This window comes from Arvicola amphibius, chromosome 15, assembly GCF_903992535.2.
Source record: "Arvicola amphibius chromosome 15, mArvAmp1.2, whole genome shotgun sequence".
In the NCBI taxonomy this organism is placed as follows: Eukaryota; Metazoa; Chordata; class Mammalia; order Rodentia; family Cricetidae; genus Arvicola; species Arvicola amphibius.
In genome coordinates, this window is record NC_052061.1 from 51,799,901 (window position 1) to 51,811,031 (window position 11,131).

An 11,131-nucleotide genomic window follows, 5' to 3' on the forward strand; every position below is an offset into this window, starting at 1 on the left:
TCAGAGATGTGAGCTGTGTAGTCTCTGGCTGGCTGTGGCGCTCACACTGTGTCTTAGTTGAATGAGTCCCTTTGAGGGTTTGCTGTTTAAACTCTTGTGTGTCGCGTAAAACCAGGAGTGTTTGCCCCTGTCTCAAGGCCCTGGAAGGTCACAGCCCTCGCAAGCATCCTCTGCAGTTCCGACTGGAGCTGGCACAAGGCTCTGCTAAGATGGAAGTGTCCGAGTAGCAACTGTCGGCCTGCATGCGCTAATGTCTGTGTGCTGCTGGGTGTTGTAGTGGCAAGAGCTGCGCAGATGCAACCACTCAAAATGTTTCTCTCCATAAAGAAGAAGAGAACCCATTAGAGAAATGGGGAGACGGTTTAAAGCTTTGCAGGATTCTCCATTTTCCCCTAAAGGATTATGAGCTATAGTTATATGTAACATGTACCATACCACGAGGATTAGTCTTTAACACAGGGGTTTTCAATCTGTGGGTGTGACCTCTCAGGGTCGAAAGACCCTTTCACAGAGATGTACTAAAGCCATAAGAAAATGCAGAAATGTATATTACAATTCATAGCAAAGTTACAGTTGTGAAGTATAGCAAAAAAATAATTTATGGCTGGGGTCAGCACAGCATGAGGAGCGGTATTAAAGGGTTGCAGCATTGGGAAGGCTGAGAACCGCTGCTCTAACTTATTGGGTTGTAACTGCAGGTTGTATTTTGAAGTGAGTCATTCACGGGTCTAGGGATGTAGCTCAGTTGGTAGGAGGTTTGCCTGGCATTTGTGAAGCCCTGGGTTCCATGCCAGCACCTCATAAACCCGCTCCTGGTAGCTTGTGTTTGTATTCACAACACTCAAGAGGTGGAGGCAAGCCCCTGGTGGTGGCACACGCCTTTAATCCCAGCACTCTGGAGGCAGAGGCAGGTGGATCTCTGTGTGTTCAAGGCCAACCTGGTCTACAAAAGGAATTCCAAGACAGCCAGGACTGTTACACAAAGAAACCCTTTCTGGGTGGGGGGGGGGGGAAGGTGGAGGCAGGATGATTAGAAGTTAGTTACAGGTTCTTTATGGCAACTTGGGGAGCTTAAAGCCAGCCTGAGCTACATAGACTGGTTCTTGAAACGTAAATAAGTTAACGTCATTCACAGCGTTCTTTGTTGATGAGTGTTGATGTAAGATTTATGTGTTAGTTCAGTGGTTCTCAGCCTTCCTAAGTCTGCGACCCTTTAATACAGTTCGTTACATTGTGTTGACCCCAATCATAAAATCATCTTGTTGCTTCATAGCTGTAATTTTGTTAACGTTATGAATGGCAGTGCAAATATCTGATATACATGGAAGCTGATGTGCAACCCTGTGGGGGTCTCGACCCATAGGTTGAGAACACTGATGTTAGGCCCCCCATAAAGGCTAGAGGTGAGGATACAACAATAATAAACTCAGGTGTGAAAGGGAGCGAGGCCTTTCCCTACCCGGAACTAACAGAAGAGAGGGCGCCTGCTTTGGGGTTTGGTTCTCCTAGGCTGATGATAGCCTGGGTAGCCGGCAGCTCACGTGAGCTTGGGCGAAGTGAGCTTGCCGAGAAGGGCTCCGGCTCCGGGAGCAGTGCAGGAAGCCCATGTTGATCTCCTTTGGGACCCGACTTTGCAGGAGCTGCGGTCCCGGGAGGAGGAGCTGAGTCGAGCCGCCCTGCAGCAGAAATCCCAGGAGCTGGAGCTCAGACGCCGGGAGCAGCAGCTCGCAGAGCGTGAGATCGACGTGCTGGAGCGAGAGCTGAACGTCCTCATCTTCCAGCTGAGCCAGGAGGCCCCGCACGTGAAGAAGAGAAAGGGGAGGTTCAGGAGAGGCCGGCTGAGGCTCAAAGACGGCCACCGCATCAGCCTGCCTTCAGGTTTGTGCCGTCAGGACTAGGGAAAGCCTAGGAGGTTAAAATTTGAAAATGTGAATGAGTGATTTTATGAATGAATGAGCGAATGTGCAGATGCCTGCCGACCATGGTGCTGACACGCTGCTGTAGGGAGTTTCGTGGCTGACATCCGAAATAGATGTTGGGTGCTCTTGTTGCACCTGAAGTTTGGGCTCTCGTCACAGAGTGCTAGGGATGGGCAGATGGGGTGGTGGTTAGTACCGACTGCCAATGTGACAGCCTCTATCCTCACCTAAGTGACAAGACCCTGGGCACGTCTGTAGAAGAATTTCTCTATTAACTGGGAGACACACCTTAATTGTGGGTGACTGTTGTGTGGCCTAGGGTCCCAGACTGAGTAAAAAGGAGAAGGGAACTGAAAACTCAGAACTCACAGCTCCTCTTCTGTCACAAGCGCCGTGTCCTGGGTTTGCTGCTGTCATTAATGTTGATGATTCCTAAACTTGGGGCAGGGAAGCGACTAACGGGACTCAGATGGAACCCATTCAACATTAGAAGAAAGTGTGAGCTCTTTGCAGCTGACCCCACTCTTCAATGACAGGAAGTTGGAACAGCACCCCCTCATGTCTGTGGGCAGCCGTTGCTCAGCTGATAACTTGAGTTTATTCAATTATTAATATAATTGGCTGTTTTTTTGCCAGATTCCCAGAAAGTCCTGGATTTGGAATTTTCCCTTCTAAAAATAAAAAGGACATTTCAGTGACACATTTATTTGCTTGCCTGAGCCTCATAAAAGATTTCAGTCAAAGAGCATTTACTTGCTGTAAGGACTTCAGTCTCGAAGGATTTAGCATGCAGCAGCTTTTTCTGACCACAGGATGGAGCCAAATATCGTAATTCTGGCATAGGATTGGGAAAGGCCTATATTTGGAGCCTCCTCCTGTGTGTGTGTGTGTGTGTGTGTGTGTGTGTGTGTGTATGTGTCTTATGGAAGAGACAATCACACCCTGGGTTCTAGATTTAGCCAACTTGATTTGGATGCTTGTTCTACCACTTTCTAGCCCTGTTCCCCAGGCCTTACAGCATTAGCAGAAATGAAATTACAGAGCCTGAAGTTTCTGTAGTAAAATGTCCTGACAGAGGCAGCGTTAAGACTCACATTGCCGTCCATCATTGTAGGGAACCCAAGGCAGGAACTAGAAGCTGCCGGCCATATCCGCAGTCAAGAACAGAGAGCAATGAATGCACGCCTCCTTGAGCCTAACAGAATAATGTGTCATTACCTGTTGACTTGAGTCTTTGAGACGTGGCACAGGGCCATGCTGAGGAACGGGCTCAGACATTAGCCAATCTGCCCGAGGGAGATGCTGTCTGATGACACTGTAGCTTGTGACAGTGCAGTCCTGAAAAGCTGCTTTTTTCTCTCTCAGATTTCCAGCACAAGATCACAGTGCAGGCCTCCCCAACCCTGGACAAGCGCCGGAGCTCAGACAGCCGACTCTGCAGCCCGCCCAGCAGCCCCCTGATGCTGCCCCGCCTCCGAGCTATCCAGCGTGAGTGTTTGCTTCTCTCTGCATCAGTGGTCACACTGAGGGGGCATGCTCTGACAGCAGCACCAGCGGAGAAGTAGATGGAAACAGGTGGCCCTGGAGATTTGGATATAAAAGTCGACCTTGGGGCCGAGTGCAGGGGCGCACTGCTGTAATCCTAGTGCTTGGGAGGTGGAAGGAAGAAAACCAAGGATAGCCTTAGCTATCTAATTAGTGCAAGGCCAGCCTGGGCAGCAGGAGACCCTCCCCCCACTGAAGGAAAGGAAAACATGAAACAAAATAACAGACACAAAGAAGTTGATCTTGGCTTCTAGGCTAGTTTCTCTTGCTCTTGTGACGTGGTGTCAGTGCAGCGGGGGCCGAGAGCTAGGACTCCAGGTCCTCTCAAAGTCACTGGCCCACCAGACAGCATCCCTGTCTTCTGCTGAAGTGGCTGGCATGATGCTCAGTGGTAGAGCACTTGCTTAGGCGCAGGGGGACCCAGCTCTAACCCCATAGCAACATAGTAAAGAACTTGAGCATTCCTCAAGTACTCACAATGTAAAGAAGATACTTTGTTTCCCTGTTTATAGAAGGCAAATGGCTGGATGAAAGTTAGATGTCTGTCTTTACAGACTTCACCTCCATGTACACACATGGCTAACCTCACAGGTCCTAAAAACTTTTATTTTACATTTATTATAGACCAGGCTTGCTTTGAACTCACAGAAATCCACCTGCCTCTGCCTCCTTGCGTGCTGGGATTAAAGGTGTGCACCACAACACACAAAGTCACACGGTTTTAAAGAGTAATGTATGGTTTGTAATTAAAAAAGAAATATTTCCTCTCTCTCTCTCTCTCTGTGTGTGTACAGTGTGTGTGTGTGCAATGTGTGTCTGTGTGTGTGTTCGAGTGTCTGCACGCATGTGCCACGGAGAGTGTATGCAGGCGGGAGGCCAGCCTCAGCTGTGGGTCCTCATCTATTGCCCTCTTTGACACAGGTTCCCACACTAGCTGGTGACCTTCTGCGGATCCCAGTCTCTAAACTTTCCGCGCATTGTCTTTTCCTAATCTTCTTGCTGCTATTTTCTTTTTTCACGAACACAAAGAGTATTTTTCCAAGGTGGGTGAATGAGCTGTTCTCACTGCTGTGCCAGGCACCTGGCTGAATTCTTAAATGCTTTAGTCAAATGGTATGTGACAGTGGATTGTCCATGCAGTGACTTCGGATGAGAGCCATAAAACCTGGGGAAGGAATGCGGTCTTCCGACAAGAAGACTTCGAAGATGCGAAAAGGAATTTCAAGAAAAAAGGATGTACGTGGGGACCAAGCTCCATTCAAGGGAAAGAAAGACCAGAGGGCCGAGACCGGTATGTGTGTGTGTGTGTGTGCGTGTGTGTGTGTAGAGGGGCTTGTGGCACACCCTGGGGTAGTAGCGCTGTTGTGCATGGCAGTGCTAATACCTCTGCCTCTTGGGAAGTGATTAGATTTGCAGAGACATCTGGATAGTAACTTAGTGCTCTGTGGTGTGTTGAACTGACTGTATGCAATGATTGTTACTTCAATGAATAATTTGACATCTTTATGTATTATTTCATGATGAGGGTGGAAAGATTGCTCAGTCCTGCAGAAGACCCGAGTTTGATTCCCAGCACCAACTTGATCTCTCACAACCAGCCCTAACTCTAGTTCCAGGGGATCCATTGCTCTCTTCTGACCACTGTGGGAACCAAACATGCATATGGCTTGCATGCATATGTTTGGGCAAAATATTCAAACATATAAACAAACAAACAAATCTAAAATATTTTTTAAAGTTATATTTGTACCTCGTTAGATCTTCAGAACTCAAAAGCACAAAGGCACTGTCTTTGCAGCTCTAAGAAGATTGCTGCCGGGCTAGACGTTCCATGGTAAAGTACTATCTAGCAAGTCTGAGGACGCGAGCTCAGCTCCAGCACACACGTAAAGCCGCAGGCATGGCATCTGCCTGTAATCTTAGACCCACAAGAGGAAGAGACTGCAGATCTCTTGCTATGCTAGCCAGAATGGGCGAGAGACTCTGCCTCAATATGATAAAAAGAGCAATCGAGGAAGACTTGCAATATCCACTTCTGCCCTTTAGATGCAGGTGCACACAGGTGCAGCAGAACACACACACAAACACACATACACGCACCACACACAAGCAACCATGTGTATGTGCACATACACATACACATCACACATACATACCAAAAAAAGAGATTGCATTTGAGGGCCTTGCAGTTCCGCTATGTGAACACAAACGTTTCTCTTGTAGGGTCAGGCCTCTGTCAGATGGCAACAGTCCTTGGTCGTCTCTTTTAATAAAAAGTCAGAAAACCACACCATTGGCTTCATTGTTTGTGGACCAGCCAGGTAACCGCGTCTCAGGAAGCAGGGTGTGTTGGGGTGTTTGCTCTGGGGAAGAGGGGGGGGGCTCTGGATCATCTCATGTGGCTCTTAAGGTGGTTGGAGGAGTGATAACAGGTTCTTTAGAGCTTGACTTGAGTCTAGAGATTGTTTTGCATCCAGACTTCAAGGCGCTAAGGAAATGGGCTCCACATGTTTGGGGAGATGAAGATCATAGCTTCTTATCTTACCAGAAAACCAGTGTCCCACTTAGCCATATGGCCCAGGTGAGTTTAGCGTAGTCTAGTTGGCCCGACTAAGGGTGAGCTGGGTCTGTATTCAGTAAATTGAGTTCAAGAGGTAAAACCACTGAAACCTTCAAGGATGGTTGGTAGTAAAAAGAGCTGGTCTTTTATACACACGTGTTTACGTGTTTCATGCCGTGAGAAAATCTAGAGGTGTGTGCCTTGAGTGTGTGCTGGGCGCTGTGCCCACCACCTGAGGGATCCTTTTAATAAGCAAGCGTTCTTCCACCGAAAGACTTCTGCATGCTTTGGTTTAGTGTGGTGGAGGGGTGTGTGCGTGTGCATTTATCTTACGCTTCTGTCGTATATTGTGATTCTTCTGTTTATATCTTGATGCTTCGTGGATTCTGGTGTGTTTGTACACAGTTTAAATGGTGGTGTTTGCTATGCAACAGTTCTGTAATGTTTACGTTTGTACCTTTGTTTAGGATCTTGTGAAGAACTGAAACTTGCCCCTGATGGATTAGAACATAGAAAACCAAAGCAATTGAAGTTCCCTGGCCAGGCCTATGTTGGTCTACCTCTTTGCAAAGACAGCCAGAGAGTGCACCCAGTAGAGGCTGAGAGTCAGGAGGAGGGACCCTCCAAAGGCTCCCCAGTGAACCATGTGGGTGCACCCCTGCTGAGGAAGAAAACAGAATCTGCTCTGTGTGAGTGTGGAGGGCTGCTGGCATCACTGGCTTTGGGAGTGGATGTCAGGAAACTACACGGAGCCCAGGCCCTCAAAAAAACATTACCTAAAGAGGAAAAGAAGCAAGAGGGCACCCTTCCATGGGTCTCCAGGTGCCAAGCAAGTACCAGACAACTGACTGCAGGCAGGGCACCCAATGATGACCCCTCTGTCCTGCCGCCAAGTGCCTCAAACCTTTCCTCGAAGACTCTCTCCACAAAGTGTTTGCTGCAGACTGATGAGGAGGCGCTATCTTTGGGAAGCAGTCGGATCTCTTGTGGTCCCATGATGCTCACTCCAGATCCCTGTTCTACCACCCCAGAAAGCAGCTGTGAACTCATCCCTGAACGAGGACTTAAGAATGATTGTGGTGTGTTGAGAAGCATGTCACCTGCCCTTCTGGAGCAGATAGGGGGAAACCTGCCACCCTGTGCCACTGCAGGAGATAAGGGACGCCATCATGCGTGGATAGGATGCAAAGAAACTCCTCTCCGACCTCAAAGTAGGTGGCAGCAGTTGGGCAACCGTGCAGATGGCGTTATAGAGGGGAGAGGAGTGTTTTCCTTTTTCTAATGATTTCAATTAATAATATTGTTCAAATGGATCTTGAGTGCTATTCTTCATTGTTATAACTTTAATATCACTGGAATTTAGATTCTGGGAAGAGGCTTGATTGGGACCTATCAACTTCAGATTATCAGGTCGTGTAAGTACAAAACATGTGACGAATGACAGACCAAACTCTGGGGGCAGAGATGGGTCCTTAGGTCCAAATTCCAGCAAGTAGACAGTGGAAGAGCTGACCACGGTCCCGAACCACAGCCATCTAACCCTAGCCCTAAACCACTCACCCCAACTCTAAACACTTGACTGTAGCCTTCAACACTAATCCTAACTACTAACCTCTAATTTTAAACATTAATCCTAACCCTAGCCACTAAACCCGAACTCCAAACCCTCTTCCTAACCCTCTAACCCAAATGCTAACCGTGACTCAGTCACACGCTGTGGTTGTGTTGGGACCGAGGACCTTGTCACCTCTGCGTGATTGGCTGCTGGTGTGTAACAACGCTGCAGCAGGGAGAGGCTTAAACACTAGAGCCCCTTTCCCACTGTGCCGAAGGTGCGGGCAGGGATGGGTGTTCTTTAGGCCTCTCCCCTGGGTTTGTTAACCCCTTCTTCCTGTGTCCTGACGTGGTGGTTCTTCTGGGTGTGTCTCGATCTTATTAGGGCCCACAGTCAAACTACACTGGGGCCTGTCCCTGTGAACTTGTTTTAGCTTAGCCACCTGTGAGGATCCCCCGCCCCTGGGGCTGGGGAGATGGCTCAGTGAGTAAAATGTTTGCTCTGCATGGAACAGACCCTGAATTCAACCCCCAGAACCCACATCAAAAGCCTGGGCGTGGTGTGCAGACCTGTAATCCCAGGGAGAGACAGGCAGATATGCCTGAGGTTTGCTGGCCAACCAGGCTAGCCAAGTCGGCAAATCCCAGGTTGGTGAGAGACCGTCTCTGAAAATAGGTGGGCGTGTCTGGAGTTGACTTTGTGTGTCTATGGTGTGTGCATGTGCACACACATATGTGTGAGCGTATGTGTGCATGCATGCGTGGCACACACACAGGTCATGGTGATGTCGCAGTTAACTGTGTAGAGGTTTGTGTTCAGGTTCCCTGTCTGTGGCCTTGGGTACATCACTAAACATGCTTGTCTACTAATAACCTGACGTCACCTCTCCTGTGGGCAGGAGCGTGGTAGAGACAAGTGTGTAGGCACTGCTGTGATTAGTTACATTAACGCCATACAGGTATCCCCTGAGACTCTGCCTATGGAGAAGCTATATGACCTGAACATGGTGGCTCATGCCTGACGTCCTAGCTACGGGGGAGAAGGGGTGAAAAGGCTGGAGGAATGGAGGAATGCTCAGAGTGAAATTGCTCTCTCTGTTCTAACGGCATGTTTTCACTAAGCCAAGCGCAACCCAGTGGCTGTGTAATTGCCGTGTTGAAACTCTAGGCAACGCCACCATCGAGCAGAATAGCCATCATCTTTCCCTTCACCCGTGACTTCAGGGTCTGCCTTCTCACATCGTCTGTCCTTCTTCACCCACAGGTGCCCCTGGAGATTCGGGACTACCACACTCTGCCTCGCCTGGTCCTCAGAGCGAGCTGGCAAGCCAGGGCTCTCCTGGGCAACCCCAAGGTGTGCTGGCCAAGCATCAGGCACGTCCTGCCCCGCCACATAATCCACATACTGCTTCACTGAGGACAACGTCCCCACCTGCCTGGGCCAGTGACATGGAGCGTGCAGTGCCAGGCCTTGCCTGTCTCCTCAGTGCCCAGGAGAGGAGCAGATGCAAGGCACCTTCCTTGCTGGATGCCAATGTGGAGGGCCAGAGCAGGGACTGTACTGTGCCCCTGTGTAGAGTGAAGAGCGTGGCATGCCCACCGCCCATCTATGCCTTGGAGAAAGACTTTCTGACCTAGTACCTTTGCCCTCCCAGCATTCCCCATTTGAGGTGGACACAGAGAAGAGGCACTGTGTGCTGTGTGTCACACTTGTGGCCCATGGTGCTAGTGCTGGACCCCGACTCCGAGGTGCACCAGTGGCTGCTGTTGGCTGTCCACTGGATGTTAGTTAACCCAGTGCCTTGACATACACAGAGGTTCAGTCAGCTGAGGCGAGGTCACTGTGGCCAGCTTCTGTGCTTCATTCTCACCCACGTTCTGCCCACAGCCACAAGGCTGTACAACAGTGACCAACCCTCTTCGCCTCTTTCCTTCGTCCTTTTCCTCATTTTCTTCTCCTTTTGGGTTTTTGTTTCCACTGTCGATTTCTTTGTTTTGCACAACAAAAAGCCAGAAATAGCCGTTTCGTGTCTTGTCAATAAAAGTGCGATGCTAAAAAGTAAAGCTGTTTATTTATAGAGGGGAAAAATGGTTCTCCATGGATTGGAGTTAATTCGGAGTCCTATGTAAACTACCCAGAGAAAATAGTAGCCTTGTGATGTGGAATACGCCCAGTTGACTCCTGAATTACACAGGACATCCTCATCATGGTTTTACTGAAGGGAACTTAATAAAAGTTTTCCTGAGGCTTTGAGAGATGGCTCAACAGTTAAGCATGCATAGAGCTCTTTTTGGAGGACCCAAATTCAGTCCCCAGTGTCCAGTGTCCATGTCAGGTGGCTCACAGCTGCCTGTGACTTCATTTCCAGGGCATCCAGTGCCCTCTCCTGGCTTCCACAGGCACCTGCATGCACATGCACACACACACACACACACACACACACAATTAAAAGTCAAAATACTTTTTAAAGGTTTTATTGAATATAACTATATTGCTACTTTTGCGTCATGTGACCAAATCCCTTAAAATGACATAAAGGGAGGAATTATTTATCTTGCTCACGGTTTCAGAGGGATCAGTGCAACTTTGAGGAGGACCTGTCAGGTGGCTCACACAGTGGACAGGAAGCAGAGAAAGGGGGGTAAAGGAAGAGACCAGGGCAAGATGGAGCCAAAGACACACCCTCACTGAACTTCTTCCCCCGTTTCTATAACTTCCCAAATAGCAGCGCTGTCGGGGGACCAGATGTGAGCCCACGGAGGACGGTTCACATCCAGACTTTAGCAGTAATTGCCACGCATCATTTGAGACCAGGCTTTACTATGTGGCCGCCGTTATCACATTCTGTGCCCTGCACAGGACTGCTTAGTAGGTTTCGCTGCAGAAATGTCTCTTCCTCCATTAGGAGCCAGAGGTGGGAAATTTCTTCATGCTGTAGTAGTCCTTAAAAAGCAAAAGATCTGTGGCTAGCTGTGTTTGAAGAGCCTATGTGCTATGGACATATGTGTCGAAACAAACAATCCGTGGCTAGCTGTGTTTGAAGAGCCTATGTGCTATGGACATACGTGTCGTGTAATTTTATTTTTCTCCGAGCCTGCAGTTTTCCCAACACTGCCAGCACAGGAGATGGCAGGACTGGGGGATTTCTGCCCCGAGCCATTTCACATTTCATTTAACTCTGAGTAAACTCAAGCATCTGTGGGGGTAAACAGGCATGGCAGAAAGACACCGGGGACTTCTGGAAGCACTTATAAAATGTGTCTTCGGATAGCGGATGGGAGTGGAGACAGCGTCACGTTATTTATGAACTTTCAGTTTCACGGACAGAGCGCTGCATGTTAAGACTGGGTGACTCTTCAGGAGCTTGGTGTGTTTGCCTGGGTCCTGTGACTAATATAATCCTCTTCTGTCACCAGAACCTTGCAAGACAGAGAGTAAATATTTAAAATGTGACACTCGGTAGGAAATGAAATTACCAAATAACCCTTGGTGTTTTATTTAAAGCTCTATCTTGGTTTCTCAAATAATGGTAGACATTGGAAGGGAATGAAA

General features: G+C 48.7%; 1 protein-coding gene across 2 annotated transcripts in view; it reads left to right on the forward strand.

The window, feature by feature from the left end:
• The window catches only part of Map3k21 (mitogen-activated protein kinase kinase kinase 21), a 31,175-nt gene extending 21,533 nt beyond the window's left edge, over positions 1 to 9,642 (forward strand). The window contains exons 5-11 of one of the 2 annotated variants that reach the window (XM_038312894.1): positions 1,638 to 1,878; positions 3,285 to 3,407; positions 4,605 to 4,755; positions 5,688 to 5,785; positions 6,492 to 7,235; positions 7,388 to 7,439; positions 8,843 to 9,123. In XM_038312894.1, the coding sequence (XP_038168822.1) occupies positions 1,638 to 1,878; positions 3,285 to 3,407; positions 4,605 to 4,755; positions 5,688 to 5,785; positions 6,492 to 7,235; positions 7,388 to 7,439; positions 8,843 to 8,975 (1,542 nt within the window). In that variant the 3' untranslated portion in view covers positions 8,976 to 9,123. Of the gene's footprint in view, positions 1 to 1,637; positions 1,879 to 3,284; positions 3,408 to 4,604; positions 4,756 to 5,687; positions 5,786 to 6,491; positions 7,236 to 7,387; positions 7,440 to 8,842 lie in introns of both variants that reach the window. The other variant, XM_038312893.1, reaches the window with a different exon arrangement.
• Positions 9,643 to 11,131: the final 1,489 nt, after the last annotated feature.